This window comes from Phaseolus vulgaris, chromosome 3 (genome assembly GCF_051622355.1).
Source record: "Phaseolus vulgaris cultivar YP4 chromosome 3, ASM5162235v1, whole genome shotgun sequence".
NCBI classification, from domain to species: Eukaryota; Viridiplantae; Streptophyta; class Magnoliopsida; order Fabales; family Fabaceae; genus Phaseolus; species Phaseolus vulgaris.
This window is the reverse complement of record NC_143500.1, coordinates 35,872,311-35,889,778: the sequence shown is the minus strand read 5'-3', so window position 1 is coordinate 35,889,778 and position 17,468 is coordinate 35,872,311. Positions and strand designations below refer to the sequence as shown.

The 17,468-nt window shown below is 30.6% G+C and overlaps 2 protein-coding genes across 3 annotated transcripts; one reads left to right on the top strand and one right to left on the bottom strand.

Annotated features, from left to right (window-relative positions):
* The first annotated feature begins 1,325 nt into the window (after window positions 1-1,325).
* On the top strand, window positions 1,326-6,659 carry LOC137807279 (nucleotide-sugar uncharacterized transporter 1). Of its 2 annotated transcripts, XM_068607840.2 has the most exons (7): window positions 1,326-1,642; window positions 3,332-3,483; window positions 3,584-3,792; window positions 3,863-3,956; window positions 4,599-4,765; window positions 4,916-5,086; window positions 5,997-6,659. In XM_068607840.2, the coding sequence occupies exons 1-7, from the start codon at window positions 1,348-1,350 to the stop codon at window positions 6,268-6,270; spliced, it is 1,362 nt and encodes a 453-aa protein (XP_068463941.1). In that variant the 5' UTR covers window positions 1,326-1,347; the 3' UTR covers window positions 6,271-6,659. The 2 variants fall into 2 exon arrangements, with proteins under 2 accessions (XP_068463941.1, XP_090156878.1); XM_090300752.1 differs by lacking the exons at window positions 1,326-1,642; window positions 3,332-3,483 and having other exon boundaries at window positions 3,673-3,792; window positions 3,879-3,956.
* A 6,264-nt stretch (window positions 6,660-12,923) lies between these two features.
* On the bottom strand, window positions 12,924-16,179 carry EIR1 (Auxin efflux carrier family protein). The gene is made up of 6 exons (XM_068607841.2): window positions 14,728-16,179; window positions 14,239-14,515; window positions 14,060-14,145; window positions 13,800-13,957; window positions 13,621-13,697; window positions 12,924-13,408 (listed from the first exon to the last, which is right to left on the bottom strand). Exons 1-6 carry the CDS (start codon window positions 15,950-15,952, stop codon window positions 13,342-13,344), a joined length of 1,890 nt encoding a protein of 629 aa, XP_068463942.1. The 5' UTR covers window positions 15,953-16,179; the 3' UTR covers window positions 12,924-13,341.
* Between the last annotated feature and the right edge of the window lie 1,289 nt (window positions 16,180-17,468).

Sequence of the window (17,468 nt, the reverse complement as noted above, 5' to 3'; positions counted from 1 at the left end):
TTTTTTAAAAATTAACTTTTATATAAGTTAAAAAAGATATAAAAATTATATAATACAAATTAACTTATATATAAATTAATTTTAATTTATTGAGTAATTAATTGTAATTCTTCATTTTTCTTTTTTAAAAGTAGTTATGAAAAAAAATTGTGCAAACAAAGTTGTGATTAATTTCCTAAATACTTTCAAAGTTTAATGTCACAAGTAAATACATGTAAAGTGATTATGTTGTGAAATGCAAGAATATAATTAATCATGAAAATAATTTATAAAGAAATTTAATAATAATTTCCAAGTAAGTAAAATGATTAATTATGGAAATAATACGTTGTAACGAAATAATCATTTGCAATGTTATGTAAGTGAAATAATTAATTACGCTAAATTTAATGTATATAGCAGTCTTGCACATTAAAACATAATTATTTAATCCTTAAACATAATTAATATTTAACTGCGCCCTTAACCAAATCTATTAATTTATACCATGATTGTTTAATTAAGGTATTTACAAAATCAATTAACTTATGAATAATTAGTCTAACAGTCCTTTAACATCAATCATGATCAGTTATATGATTATAACCCCAATCATGTGAAATTAAAAAACTCAAACAAATTTAAAACTAACATATTCATTTAATGGGCGTTAGTTACATTTTTTTCATACAAAAATCACCATTCATGTTATTTATAAACATTAAGAAATCTAAAAATATATTTAGTTGATGAAAGTACTCTTGAGAATAATTATATAAATTTCTTAGAATTAAAGAGTAAAATGATATTATTGTAAAATAATTTAATTATTTATCACATCAAAGAGTAGGATTACGTTTATATTATATATAATAAAACAATCAATTCCAAAAAGTTAAAACTTTCACCTCTCGAACCATTTCATGGCAACTTGGTTGAAAAGAAATTCCAAAAAATATGGTTTAATAAGATTTTTTTTTAAAATACAAATCAAACGTGAGAAGTATGATCAGAAAATAATATAACTATTAAAATAAAAGATAAAAAATTGAAAATAAATCAAAACTACAGATTTTTGAAATTAAAAAACTAAAACGGTGAGAAAAAATTGCAAATAAAAATTAACTATCATTATTTTAATATTTTTGGCAAATAAAGTTTCATAAACAATACAACTTTCATAAGAATTAAAAAAATACATTAAAAAATGTGAAACATACATACCCATTTTGTAATAAATTTCAATTAATAAAAAAGAGGGTGGACATTTTTCTTGGTAAAGTGTTTGGTGAATGACCTCTGCCGTCACATTGATTGGGTACATGGGACGACACCGTTTTTGTCAGATAAACAACAGAACAATGTTAAATGTCTTGTCATGTGAATATTAAGGGTTCGCCGACAGCTGCCATTCTCCGCCATCACCGGCACAATCCACGTGTCCATCACCCTTTTTCTTGCAAACTTTTGTCTCTTCTGTTCATCTTCTCCTTTGTATTCATTCTTCCTCTCCGAAACCAAGTGCCATTGTTACTTCCTCTCTTATTTAGCCTCCCCCATTTCCTTTCTCAGTATTACCCTCTTCTCAAAATGTTCAATTTCTTACTTAGAAAAGAAACTCGAAAGATTCTCAAGCGCAAAGATAGCGATGCTGGGGAAAGAGGTACTCTATGCACTCTACATTCCTTTCTTTTTACAATATTTGAGTTCCACAATGATTCAACTTTTCTCCGTTTAACTGGGTTTCGGCTTTATCAATTACTGCTTTAAGATTCGACACTGTAAATATGTAGCATCGGATTATTCTCCGTCAACTTTTCATTGTTTACAGCAACTCTGAGCCTTTTCAGAATACTCAACTTCTCACACTGTTTACTCTATTTTCACATTCATTGTTGAAAGTGTAATCACGTGCAAAAATGGGTCTGGGTTTGGGACTTCCATTTCTGCAAGACCTTTCGGTCATTTTCATATTGTACTGTTTCTTTTTAATCCTTTGGTGCTCATCAGAATACAAAGCACTAGTTCTCTCAATTTACTTCAAGCATGTATATTCATGGATACTTCTCCAATGCAAATAGGCTAAGTATCCAATCTTGTAATTTTTTTTATGAAAAATGAATATAATTTACGTTAGACATATAATATAGAAACACAGAACCATTCTGCATTAATGAACCAAAAATAAAAATTGTTGCCTTTATAGATGATTTCAACAAAAGAAGGAGAATTGATAGTATATTTTTTTTAAATGATAGGAAGTAATTTATGATGACAATGACAATGATTATGATTTTTGTTTTCAAAAATGTTAAAATAATACATTTTTAATTTAGATTGGAGAAATACAATTATATATTTATTATACTTTCTGAATTTTTATGCATATATAGATATAACATAGAAACACGGAAGCATTGTCCATGAGGAACCAAAAATAAAAATTGTTCTCCTTACATCAAAAGAATGTGATTGATAGTACTATTCTTTCTTATAATGAGAAGGAATTTACAATGATAATGGTTTACGATTTTTGTTTTTAATAATGTCCAAAAATACATTTTTAATTTGTATTTACAGAATAGTAATTGTATATTTACCTATTATATATATTTATTATGTATCGTCTCATATATTTTTAGAATAATCAAATCGTTACACCGATACGATTTGGTATGCATAGAGTACTTTAAATAATTTTGTTTTAGATTTTTGTGCTTGTTTGGATTCAGGTTCCATCATCCAAAATAAGCTGAAATATAAGTTTAAGTAATTTTATAAATGTGAATGGTCACATATTGGTCCCTTGGTGAGAAATAGATTTTCAGTTTAAAAATTGGTTTGATTAAAATTAATATATGTTGGAATGTTTTTATTTTAAAAACTAGTTCGGAGTAAAATACGGTATAAAAATTTTATCCAACACAATTTACTAAAAACTGCTTCAACTTAAAATCAAGTTTGAATCCAGAAGTGATTATGTTGGACTAAACACACGATGATGTACTCAACATTGAAATGTCATTAATATAGATTAAGAAACTTGGTAAAAATTTATATTAAGTTTATTGCCAATTCTTTTAGAATAAAAACATTAATCAATTTTGAGAGCACTCCATCCCAACTTACAGTGATTCTTGTTATTTTTTTAGTCTAGTCACTGGACCTACTTGTATATACTAACTATGAACATTCAAACATATTCAAGATCATGTCTTATTCAACCAACTCTGAATTGGTGAATTTTCCTTGGCAATACTTGATACATAAGAATGCGAATCTGATGCATAGTTGATGCTTTACTCTATATCTCCATAAGAAACTTCCCTATACCTTTAATTGGTCATTGCAGGAAGAGCACTGGAAGACCTGAGAGGCTCACTGTTTAATGAATTTCGTTCCCCTGAAGGTGCAAAACGACAACAACATCGTACATGTGGTCCAGCTGCAGCACTTGGCTTCAATTTTGTAGTAGCAATTAGTATTATCTTCATGAACAAAATGGTTTGTTTACTTTCCTTTCTGTCTGGTTGGACTGTGTTGTGTGTCGAAGTTTCAAATAACCATGGTTTTAGATTTTGATTTCCTTGACTTTTCTTTTCAGGTTCTTCAAACTGTTAAATTCAAATTTCCTATTCTTCTCTCACTAATTCACTATGTAGTGAGCTGGCTCTTAATGGCTGTACTAAATGTGTTTTCTTTGCTTCCTGCTTCTCCTTCCTCAAAATCAACTAAGATGTCTGCTTTATTTACTCTTGGATTTGTCATGTCTCTATCTACTGGCCTTGCTAATGTCAGCCTGAAGTATAATAGGTAACACAACTATGATATTTTTATCAAAAATATTTGTTTCGTTCTCTGAATTTAATATCTATATCTTCAGTATTGGTTTCTATCAGATGGCAAAGATTGCAGTAACACCTTCAATAGTTATGGCAGAATTTGTATTGTATAGGAAGAAAGTTTCTTGGCCCAAGGTAAATGCCTTAACTTTGGCTGGCCATGTAAATTTGATGGGAATAATTAAGAGAGTGTTCAGGGGTTTGTAGAAATAAGAGTTATTTTTTACTATTGATTTGAATTATATGCACATTTTGTGCTATGGTAATCTCCTATACCTTCAACTTAAATAACAGACTTCAAATAGCTAACCCCATCCTTTCATTGTGAAGTGCCTAACCAAAGCGTGTCTAATCACTATTGAATTCCTAAGTCCTGACACCTCTATTGCTCTTGTATGTTTGCGGAAGATAACTGAATGCTTCAGTAGATTTAAACCCATTTCTCATGTCATTACATGTGCTTCTAAGGACCTATGAATGCAGTTCAAAATTGTAGTTCAAAATACAAGTCTAGTAATTACGACTATTGTTTTTGAGATTTATCATTTTACTCGTTTGGTGATCTTTAACATCATGCCAGTTAAAAAGCATTGATTCAATTAGTAAACCTATACACTTTAGCTACAATGATGCTTGCATTGTATGTTTCAGAAGTAAATGATGCGCGTTATTCTCCACAATTGATTCTAGATTTCAGAATTTTCATACTTATCTCATTTGTTTATTTATTTTTTATTATTATTGAAACGCTAGCTGAGTTGATTTGAAACTTTGCAGGCTTTAGCATTAACGGTGGTATCTATTGGTGTTGCTGTGGCTACAGTGACAGATCTGCAGTTTCATTTCTTTGGTGCCTGTGTTGCATTAGCGTGGATCGTACCTAGTGCTGTAAACAAAATCCTCTGGTCCAGATTACAGCAACAAGAAAACTGGACTGCTTTGGCGTGAGTAATTTGTTTGTTTATTCTTTTGGTCATTAGTAAGTATTTATTATATCTTTATAGTTTATATTATGTTATGACCACCTCCCAATTCCCAGTGCTGATTTACATACCAATATTTCTTATTTGCTTTATTTGTGGATTGTTCAACAGGTTAATGTGGAAAACAACACCTATTACTTTAATTTTTCTGGCTGCTATGTTACCCTGCTTAGACCCTCCTGGTGTACTTTCCTTTGATTGGAACTTCATTAACACATTGGTGATACTCACATCAGCCATTCTTGGATTTTTGCTTCAGTTATCTGGGGCTTTAGCACTAGGGTAAGGCACATGCATTACCCCCTTTTCAATTGTTGGATATTTTGCCTGTGAAAGATATGGAATTTCAGCGTTTAGTAGAATAGTAGGTGGGTCACTTGTTTAATACTTCAGTAGGTTGTTTTTATCAAATTAAGTGATCATTTACTAATGATCTGACCTCCAATACACTTTTCATGATATTACTTATTCTTTTGGGCTAGGCATGAAGTATGTTGGTAGTCAATATTTCTGTTTTAAATGTTTCATTGTTGACTAGCATAAGCTTATTTGTTCAGGTGACAGAGTTGTGTCAAGAAGCCTTTAGTAGTATTTGATACCATCTTTGTTTCTCATGTGAATATATTTGCATTTCCCTATAAACGAACAGGTTAAGGGTTCAAAACACTCTTACCATTGTGATTTAAGGGTTACTTTCAAATATTTATACTTTTTTGTGTGCCACTAACATGTTTTGTTTTTAGCAAACATTCCTTTAACATGCTATAATTAGAATATAGCTAGATATATTCTCAAGTCAGATTGTTTTAAACTGTTTGCATTATCGATAATGAGCCAAGTTACCAATAGAGTTGTATAATAAATTATTGGAGTGGCAAACCATCAACAAATCCTCTCGCAATGTACTATAATAGCCATCCTGTGTACTAAGAATCTCAAAATAAGTTTATATGCATGACAAACTTTGATGGTTATGTGCTAAGCCTAATACTGATGGTACTTTACGGCCAGATGTACAAGTAAACAAGTGTGAAAAGTTTGTGACAATGTTAATGTTAGGTCATTTAAAATTTGTCCTAACCAGATCATTATTAAAGTTCATTAAATTGTATATCTATTTCTATTTTACATTGTTGTTTAGTTAACAGCTACTGGCAAGTTCCTTCATGTATTTTTTCCTTGTAATTTACAGTGCGACATCTGCGGTCTCGCATGTTGTTCTTGGGCAGTTTAAGACCTGCATTATCCTCTTGGGAAACTATTATCTCTTTGGATCCAATCCTGGCATAATCAGTATCTGTGGGGCCTTTACAGCTATTGTTGGTATGTCTGTTTACACTTGCCTTAATCTGAAGCAGCAAAAAGCCAAGATATTTCCTCATCAGACGTCCCTTTTACCAAAATCTAAACTAAGCAAAGAAAATGGCAGTTCCCATAATGAACATTACAGTGCAGAAAATGTCTAACAAAATTTCTAATACTGAATGACACGAGATGATAATTAACCAAGAATTTTTTTCCTTTTCTGCTGTGATTTCTAGATTCCAATCTGATCATTTCGGGTGGTGATAGTTTATGTTCAAATATAAAATATCATTAAATTATACCAGGATTCAATGGTTCTATCAAAGCAAGTTGGAGCCTCATCTGCTCTGTAAATGAATTATTTGTTGGATTCTATCTTGAGTTGCGAATTTTTTTTCTGGCGTATAAAATAGGAGCTACTGTTTCATTTTGTAATTGTCACAGAAAACAGAATTACATTTTTTTTATTATACTCATCCCAGTTTGCTACATCTCATTATGGGACGAGAATAGCGGTTTCTTAATTTCATCTGTACGGAGAATTGAATTATGCAGTCTTCGTAATTTTTGGCTCTGGCTAACCAATGTTGTTAAGAAATCAAGAATAAAATGTTTTGATTGTTATGTTGACAGGGCATTGGAAATCACCGAGGGAATTATTAATAATATTTTATTATAATTTTTTTTATTCTTTAATAGACCCAGAATATTATTTAGCAGTGGTCTTAATTTTTTTAGTTTAATTCACTTAGTGAAAAATGTTTTATATTGTGAATCAATAGTAAATAATTGATATAGTTTAAAAATTTATTGTTATAAAAATGAATAAATTTACTATATATGTCAAATGAGTAGTATATTTTTGTTTAATGAACTTGAGAGCATCTATTCACTTTGGTATTTTTATTGAGAAAAAGTAAAATAAAAAAATACTTTGACAACTCTAAAAGTTATATATAAAATGTGATGGATTTAAATATAAATATATATAATAAAAAATAAATTTATAATTAAATAATATGAAAAAATATTAAAATAATTATATTAGAAGTTATAATGGTATAAAAAATATAAGTTCTCAATATATTATTATCCAAATAAAATTAACGATATGTCTTAACTCGTGTAAAAAATAAAATTAAAAGCAATCCTCCTCTAAAAATACAACATGTTAATCACATCCTATGGCATATAACCCATAACCCAAAAACAAGAAGAGGCATTCTTGTTGAAAAGACAAAACTCTTGTTACAATTTTTGAAAACTTGATGTTATAATCTTCGTTTCCAATATTTCCATGCTCCAATCCTTTTGATTCCTCCATCTCCTTGAGAGAAAATTTTGTTGTGTTTTGCTATTAGTACTAGTCATGCATTCCTATAATCAAAACAACAAAGACAAGGCAAGAGAAACTACTTTTTCTCTATGTATGATGTTAAACATTCATAACATACATAAAACAGTCCAAACTGCAAGACAATTTTCCAGTTGAGGATGTGACATGCATACAAGAAAATAATATGTATAGGTGCATCAGTGGTTTTGTATGGACATGAGGCATGATAATGGGATAAGGCACCAATCTAAATAACTAAAATTAATATATTTTATCTTAGTAATAATCCATCTCCAACTTCTAAGTTGTCATTCTAAAAATCTTTGGACGGTAAGTTACTTCATTAATAAAATAATGTTATTCTTGTGTTTCCATTAAACTCATAATTGTCATTCACAAACTTTTCCATATCCGATAAAATAATGTTATTCTTGTATTTCCATTCACAAACTTTTCCATACCCGATAAAATAATGTTATTCTTGTGTTTCCATTAAACTCATAATTGTCATTCACAAACTTTTCCATACCCGATTTTATGATGAAGATAAATTCTGGATATTAAATTATTCAAAGTTCCTTTTTGAATTATGGTGCATAACCTTACTTACACTAACCCAAATGTCACACATATTTCAAATTCATCTTTCTACACCTAAAAAACAAATTATTTATATCTTCATCTTCTCTATCACACATTGGACAAAAAATTACTTTCAACCACAACTCCCTCCTAACCAAGTTCAATATGAACGCTACCATGTCATTAATCACCATTCAAGTAAAAATGTGTGCAAATGAGAGAGTTTTAATTTTCCAAAAGTTAGTAAAAAATTTCCATCTTCCCTAGTTGTGCTGCAATAGTTTATATGCTAAGCATTTGAGTCATAATTTCTCCATATCCGATTATCTAGTCTAGATCTAGAAAGATGTATATGTTAAATCCTACTCATCAAACAATTAACTTGGTTGACAACCAAAACACATTAACTTAGTTGACAACCAAAACACTTTTTAGAGTCGTTTCGCCTCCAAAGAGATTGAGTGTGTTTTATCTTTTACCTTATGCAAGACCCTTTTTAGTCTAATAGACAAAATTTTGACACAATTTTATATTTACATCCAACTAGTGATATAAACTTGAACTCATCATAGAACTGTAAACTTTCACAGTTAGGAACCACCACCTTGTGGACTGGTAATATATTCTTTAGGATATTTAAAAAAGCTTTATTATTTTGATCCAATAACAATTTCATGTTATCCTACACGTTTAAAAGAAATATAGAATGGGTTTTCTAAACGTAGACGGTATGAACCTTGAATTTAGTATTTCTATTGTTTTTTTTATTGTCAATTGTAATTAAGCGATTAACTTACGTTTGGACAGAAGAGGATGCAATGGAAAATGGAATATGATGGTATTGTGTTTTATTGTTTGATTTTATTTTATATTTTTATTGTTTATATGCATTTCTCTCTCTCAATGAAAGAATAGAAATTTGGTCCCGTTTGTTGGAGATCCCACATCGATTAGAGATTAGAGTCTTTCATTATATATAAGTTGTAATACCGTTTTTCATCACAACATATCTAAAATAGAAGCTTTATCCTAGTGTTATCTTTCATTTTATTTATTCATCAATCTGGAAAAAACTTAGGTGACATTTTCCCTCCCCCACCCCCACTCCACACATATATATTACATAATATTGTTAAAATAATGGAATTGGAGCAAAATTTAATTATTGAATTTGAGCTTGTATGAAATAAGGATACTTAAGTTAAACTCAGAATTTAACAAACATTAAAATAAAATCTAACTTGAAGTTGTCATCAAATTGGTTAAGATATTAATTTAATATTTACTGATTGGATCAATAATAAAATAGTACTAATAATCAAATTATACGTAAAATAATTTTAGAGAGCATAATTAAATAATACTAAATTAAAAACATATTTGATAAGTTTTTACTATTCAAAATAAAAATAAAATATTTTATAATGTTTTAATTAATTAAATTTTAAAAATAAATAATTATATTCTTTGAAAATAATAAATTTGTTGTACTTTTTATTCTTGGAGAAAAATAATCAAAATAACATCTAATTTAAAAAAAAAGTTTTTTGGACCGGCGTGAAGCGATTTAGCTTGAGACTGTTTATGATTCAAATGGACCAAATAGTAACCGGTTTTATAATTGAAACATCCGATCCGGTTCGGTTCTTACAACTGGAGTTACTCCACTCATTTCACTTAATATTTCAATTAATTTCTTTTAAGAATTTCAATTTGACAATCATTTTTTTCCAAAGCAGTAATTATAATTTTATTTCAATATCATCCTAATTAAATGTTGATATTTTAATTTGTTTTCATTGTTGGTCATAACCCAAATAGGTGAGAGAAAATATTATTCAACAATAATAATTATTCATTTATTCTGACAAGTCTAAAGATATTCTAATAAAAACACATTATTCATTTATTTATTTTTTAAAATGTATGAGAAAATCTTAAATAACAAATAAAATGACACGGAGAGAGTATACTAATATACATTTTTTTTTTCATTCTACAAATATACATCATATATGTACATTGTGTCTTAAAATATTTTTACTAAAATAATTTTTTCAATATATAGTTTTTTAAAAATGTTTACTAAAACAATTTCACCCTTAATAATATATTGTTTTAACTGATATAAAAAAATTAGAAACAAATTAAAATATATTAATGCTTTTAAAATTTGAAAACATCCACTATAAGAAAAACATAAAATAGAAAACAATTTCAGAAAAAATTAATAATTAGTTGTTATAATAACTAAATTAGAGACATTTTATAAATTAAAAAAAAATATTGATTTCTAAATTGATTTTTATTATTGTTAAATGGTTTATCTAATTAGCAAACTTTTTGGTCACTAAAAATTAATTTTGTTTTTATTTCATATTTTCTTTGTAGTGGTAAGACAATTTAAAATTTGTTTAGCAAGTTAAAACTACAATAATCATTGAAGGGAACGAATTTTAAAATTGAGTGTATTTCTGAAATTCTTCTTCATTATTAAATGATTTACTTTAACTTCTAATTTTTTTAACTTATTCTTATGAACATACAAATACATTTATTTTCTGTTTCATCTCCTAACATAAACATAGTATTTACTTAATATTAAATTAAAAAAATCTCAAATTTCACACTTTCAAGTAAATCAAATAGAAATTAAATTTTCTTAAATAAGTGAGTCAAAACTGAATAACCTCCCACCAAGTCTACCTCAACTTTAAGTGTTCAACTTTCTTTAAAAATATATTTGTTTTCTTCAATATATATTCTCGAAATTCTTTCAACGTTACAAATATTGCCACTTATTATATATGATGTTGCTTGCCCTAAATAAAAAATAAATAAATGGGATTAAACCATCTTTGCATAAATTATTGATACAGCTAATACTTAAAAAAATTACATCAATAATCTACGAAGAGGTTGTTTAGCTCATTTTGAGATAAGTTAAAACATCTTTGCAGTATGAACTGATGAAAATGGTTATATTTGAAAATTTGAATATACATATATTCATGGCAGGTTTTGCTTAGAGACAGTGCATTTGTCTGCTGAAAAAGTTATATATTGATTACTTAATAATTAATAATAATAACAATATCTGGGATTTGATGACATAGACCTTCCAAAATCAGGATTTGTAGTTGAATGAATAGCTTAGTCCAAGAGGAGTAAACATTGCTGCACTCATTGAGAAGCACAAATAATGCAATTCACTTGGCCTAAAATTGATTTACATAACACACAAACAAAGAAACACCCACAGACCAACAAATAAACCAATTAGGATTTCCCCATTAGGCCAGAACTCTCGCTGTCACTGGATGCATTATGTTCTCTCTACTGTCTACACAAACTGTTCGAATACTTATTTTATTCAACAAATGTCTGAAAGGTTCCACCAACTGGGACAACCTTCATGTGCAACACTGCCAATTCCAATATGTTAGTTTCCACATTGGAAATAAGTGTGAGACAAGACACCCCTTTGGAGTTCCACGTGATCATTGACCAATACAACGTGTTAATCTCAAAAATAAACTAATATGGAAAACCACTTCTTCTTAATCTACCATTACGGTGCTTGTATGTTTCTTAAACCCTATCGTGGCACACGCACAGGATGACCCTAATGGGGAGGAGATCAAGATCATTTCATCAAATTGTAAGGAACCTAAGCACATGTCATGTTTCTGATCTAATCTCATTAGTTTGATTAATGGATTTTTCTTGTCATGTTTCAAACACAAATGATTCTTTTTATTCCTCTCATAAATTCATAAGTATCTACTCGGGATTATGGTTTTTAATCAAATTGTCAGATGACATGGCTTTAAGTGCTGTCTGTAATTTCCAAGAAAGTTTCTTTGGTCAACCAGTGAAGTAATGCTCAAATTCAGCCAACAGACTCCTTTTATTACTTTTTCTTCCAATGAATATTTATATAATAAATACTAAACTTTCTTTTTCATATACATGTAAAAAAGTTAATAAGAATAATGTTAGATCCATAGCATCTATGCAACTCTTTGTAAATAGCAGAAGAAATTCTTCACGACTCTGATGCTAATAGTCATATTAAGTATAACTATAACGATGTGGCGATTACTTAATCGCCAAAGTTGTCGGGGCATATCATTCATTGGATGCACCATTAACTGACATGAATAATGGCTCAGAACAAGACAATATTGAAACTTTTGGTATGTATCTCAAACACCTAGGCCAATAATTAATAAAAGGGTAACCTATGAATTAAGAATTTTGCTCCAATTTGAGTCGTTTATCATATCCGTTGTAAGTCACGTGAAGTTTTCAGTATTTATTATGTTGAACAGGATCCCAAGGACAGTAACCAAACTTTTTTGGAAAAGGCAACCACTGGAACGATGCACTGAAGCCACCCTGCTTTTGATCTTCGATCTACTCGTCAATATTGACAACTATATATATATATAGTACAACACCATGCGTATGTAATGCTGTTAATTGCATTGTTCCTTCCTCGATACATGCAACGTTATATAGAATTCTCTCGTAGAACTTATATTCTTAAAAAATCAGAATATATAAGTTTAATATGACGTATTATGTGATGATCCGTATATTTATTGCGTGCAAATAGGGTCTATGCCTTTTAGAAATTTGTTTGATGAGGAAGTTTAATTTCTGCAATAGTTCGTGATACGGTTGCCCTCATAGTTCGAATCTTCAATTGAGAATCTTCTATTAAATTGATAAGAAAATTTTCTGATCAATGAAGGAATTTGAAAGTCAACTCTTCGAAAATTAAAATCTTAGATACCTAATGTGTTTCTTTTCTGTGAGGTTGAAAGGGAGCATAAATGCTAGCTCATTCAGAAGTCCCCAACTCCAACGTATAGAAAAATGCTGAATGTGTAAGTTTAAAGATTGAATTTCATATCCACGAAAGAAGAAAAAATACGAGCGAGTTGCTACACTGATATTAGTGTCACCAAAAACAACATAAAAATATTGATCTCGTAGGTTGTAATCTCTTGCTTTCCTACCTAACTAAAAGATTTTTCCATTAACAAATAGAGAGAATTCAGAGTGGGCTAAGAAATTTGGAAGAATTCAAACCCAAACTTTCTTATGAACCATAAATAATTAATATATATAGCATTCTACTATATACTATATATAATTTCTCTTTCCCTCTCTAACATCTAAAATCAAATATCTTCTACATTTCCCTTCATCCACCCCGCTTGAGCGTGATCGACCTTGGGTTAACGTAGTACGTACAGTTACAGCATCACACTTCTTTTCTATTCCTTCTGCCTCCCAAGATAGATTAGAGTCCAAGCAGCACGTAGTAGAGTATGGTTATGGGCAATGCAACCAGCATTCCAAATATAACCCTGCACAATTTGCAATCTCTCTTTAATTTATAATCATCTGCATCTAATAAATTTTCTTTACAACTTTGTGAACCAACCTTACATTCAAAATTTTAAAAGGGAAAAGTTATTAAAAGATTAAACATTTATCAGATCAGGAATATAGAAGTCATTAATTAAACCAAATAAGAAACATACGAGAGTGGAGAAAGAAAGAAAAAAAAGACACTTACGCAGTGCTAAGTATATCTGCGTGGAGATTGTATTCTTTGGCAAACACAAAGGGAACGATACCTTGGGGAAGGGCAGCCTGCAATACATAGGCCATATCATAAACAACTAAGAATTAATAACAATAACTCTATAGACTTTGATTATAATAGATAGTTAATTAAAGAAGGTTTCATTTCACCTGGACAATTGCAATATGCAAAAGAACTCCACGGAGTCCAATGCCTATGGAGGTTGCAGCAATAACAGCTGGACCTGTCAAGAACCTTACAGCCATAGAAAATGCTGCCACAGATTTTCCACAGGCAATGATCTTGGGTTGTAATGCCATGAACAGACCTGATTACAATTAAGTGAATTATATTACAAAATTTCCCATACACGTATATATGACAGTGTTGACAGAAAGGAGAAAAATAAATAAATAAAGGGAACAAGTACCTAGACTGAACATGGCCATTCCAAGACCAGCATCAGACAGTATTGAGATGGAACCTTTTACAATAGTTGGCATTTCAATGTGCCACCTGCATGCATGCACATAAGCAAATTAAAGGATTAGTAAGTGACAGCAACGGCGAAAAGTAAACATTTTTCTTCACTTTGAAATTCATGTATACCTAAATGATATGAGAGACCATGCGAGTCCCAAAAGACTAGAGTAGGTATTAGGATTTCTTATGAGTTTTCTCCAGACCATGATGAGGATGAGTCTTGTCATGACACTTGCAGGTGGCATCTGTTGGTTTTTGTTTGCATTGCCTTCCAAATCCACCTTCTTCTGGCTGGTGTATGGAGATCCACTTGTGGGATATTTGGCTCCCTCATCCATTTCAAGCTCCTTCTCTCCGCTCCCTCTACGACCAGGACTCATGTTCTCAATCAATTCTTGAACAGCTGCATGCAAAATCGCACATTTAAAATCGATGGCAATGCCTCTGTAACAAAGTCCATCGGATTGCAAATTAACCCTACTTTTTGACATAAATTTTAAAAAGAATGCATAGGCAACTATAATTCAATGCATTACATCTAAGTAAAAGACGAGGAACAAAAAAGAAGAGGACTTTGAGTGCTTGAGATATTTTGATATATGATTTTGGGGTTACCTTTGGAAGCAACAGTTTCGTGTGGAACAGCCTTAGAAGGATCAACAGTCCCAAAGTCGGTAGAGGCAGCTCTATTAACTGCATGCCTCAAATTTCCCTCGGAAACTGGTGATGCACTTGAACTCCAAACAAACATGTGTAACTCCTTGTTAGGTGCAGCAGCGGCAGTATCTTTCTTTTTTGGGCCACCAGCGCTTGTAGACCCTGAAAACATTGGATTAGGAGGTGGGTAAGAAGAAACCAAACCTCCATTAAACAACTCTCCACTCATGCTCCTCCCGCCTCTCTTTTTCTGCATCTTCAACATCTCCTCTTCAAAGTTAGAAGTCCTTGGTGTTGGCCCCTTGGAAGATTGCAGCGAGTAAACATCACCAATACCACTGTTACTCTGGAAACTGTTTGTGTAGCCATGCTTTGGACTCGGTGCCTTGCTTGCAAACATGGCATAAAAGTCTGTTTGATTGAAACTTGAAGCTCTTGGGGTTGGTTCTCTTGATGACTGAACGGAATAGATCTCAACCCCAGTGAGATTAGATGCTCTAGGAGTCATAGAAGTTAAATGGGATTTGTTGAAGGAAGATATCATGGAAGAAGCTGCTGATCTCTTAACCACCACATGGAGCTTTCCATCTTCTCCTATCTCAGCATCAGTTTGCAGTGCCTCCCTACCATTGAGTGAGACAACATCTGAGTCAACCCTGAAGGAGGTGATGGAGCCTGCAGTCTCAGGGAACTGTTCCGTTATGAGGAGTTTGGCACCTCTATATTCAAACAAGAACAACATGAGAGTGTACCATATGACACTTTGCAACACCACAATTTGAACCATGAGGCTCCCTGAAAAGTCCCCATACATGGCCTTCAATAGAGGGATCCCCATGACAAGGGTGTTTGGAAGAGTGGAAAGAGAGAACAGGGTGATGGTCCAGTCTAGGCTGCCATGTTTTGTGAAGGTGTTCCATAGAAAGAGAGCACCCAGAATGACAACTTTTTGAAGACAATCAGCTGCTATGAAGTGGTAGTTCATAGCATAAGGGTCATTGGAGGAGATGAAGTGGAAACTAAGCAGTGGAACTGCGAACACGGCGACAAAGCGGTTTATACCTGAACACTGATCAGGTGTGAAAATTTTCCACCACCGAACTGAACCATATGCTAATATCATAGCCACGTACAGGGGCACAATAGCCGCGAAAACATCATAAATATCCTTAACGGTTATCATGGTTAACGCAGGGTTGTAGCTAGGTCAATCTAGACAAAAAGAGAGTTATGAGAGGTTTTGTAGGGTAGCGTTTAAGCTGGAAAACAAGGAAACATGACTGAAATTAAGGACCTCTCACCAGAAACAAGGCCAATAGGCTTAAACCCATTAGTAGTCCTCTCTTATAGACATGTCTAGATCAATAATTAATTAGATGCGATTTCTTCTATGATTTCTGAAAGTGACATAAGACAACATAATCCCATTTTACCGTCTACTATAATAATATATATTAATTTTATATTAAATATAATTAAAGTAATAATATATTGAGTTGTAAAATAAAAGTAATTTCTTTGGATGGTATCAACCTATCGTTACTCTATTTCTTTGAAAGATTAAATCTTTTAAAATATATTTTCGATCTCTACTACAAGAAAATCATGAATTGATTTACAAAGATTAAATCTTTTAAAATATATTTTCTATCACTACAAGAAAATTATTTAGAGACAAAAAATAATTAACCTGGTCTATAATTTAATCATTATAGCAATTAATTATATTTTATTTCTAAAAATTTCTATTTCAGGAATTTCTTGTAGTGTATAAACATTTAGTCTTCCTTAAATACATATAATTAATACTATATTATTCAAAGTTATTTCAAAATATCACATGCTAAATATGTAAAGTTAGTTTTCATGTAAAAGAAAGAAAGAAATATATTGAATTAAAAATATTATTTGCATTCAAATATTTTGTTCCCTTTTGTGTAAAGAGAAAATTATAAAAACAAAAACACTCGATTAACTTGTTTTTATGTGAAAATCGTATAAAAAAAACTTTATTTTATACTTTTATAAAGTTTTTTCTCGACATTTTATTCTGTGAAGATTGAAAGATAAAACTTATATAAACCTAAAATTTAATGTTTACCTAAATGAAAAAAAAATAAAAATATTTTGACAACCTTTAGTTATTTCCTATAATAATTACTTCACAACTCGTTACAATGATATAATAATAATATGAATAGACTATTTTAAAATATTATATTATTATAATAAAGTTATTAAGTAGTGATTATATAAAATAAGAGTTGTGAAAATACCATTATTCAGAAGTATCGTCAGCAGTTGCAACAACACTTTAAATCTTCATAAATAAATAAAAAGATGACCTGGTTAATTAAAGAAAGTAGAGCGATAATTAAAAAAAAAAGGTGAAGTGGGTTAAATGTAGTGAGAATGAAAGGGTTTTGGATTTGGTATGAAGTATTTCTTTATAAGCCTATCTCGGCGCCATTGTAGTGTTGATGCACATGTGAGTTAGGCCACATTCAGTGATCTGCGGTAGCAGCAAAGATCTTTGAGCGAGAGTGTTATTTTTTTAATGGTATAGTGGGATGTGTAGAAGATTCACACATAAATGAGCTTATTCCATTTTGGATATTACAGAGAACCCAACGGTTCAATCACTCTGTACTGCCTAAACAAAACAAGTACAAACCATGTGCTCAACATTCATGCCTTCT

What these genes read in the sequence shown, in the direction of transcription:
- LOC137807279 (XM_068607840.2), top strand. Translation starts at nt 1,348, where the DNA reads ATGTCTTGTCATGTGAATATTAAGGGTTCGCCGACAGCTGCCATTCTC. An exon ending in TAGCGATGCTGGGGAAAGAG is followed by an intron (nt 1,643 to 3,331) that starts GTACTCTATGCA and finishes TGGTCATTGCAG; the next exon opens with GAAGAGCACTGGAAGACCTG. An exon ending in GAAAACTGGACTGCTTTGGC is followed by an intron (nt 4,766 to 4,915) that starts GTGAGTAATTTG and finishes ATTGTTCAACAG; the next exon opens with GTTAATGTGGAAAACAACAC.
- EIR1 (XM_068607841.2), bottom strand. Translation starts at nt 15,952, where the DNA reads ATGATAACCGTTAAGGATATTTATGATGTTTTCGCGGCTATTGTGCCC. An exon ending in CGAAACTGTTGCTTCCAAAG is followed by an intron (nt 14,516 to 14,727) that starts GTAACCCCAAAA and finishes TTTTGCATGCAG; the next exon opens with CTGTTCAAGAATTGATTGAG. An exon ending in TGGTCTCTCATATCATTTAG is followed by an intron (nt 14,146 to 14,238) that starts GTATACATGAAT and finishes GCATGCATGCAG; the next exon opens with GTGGCACATTGAAATGCCAA.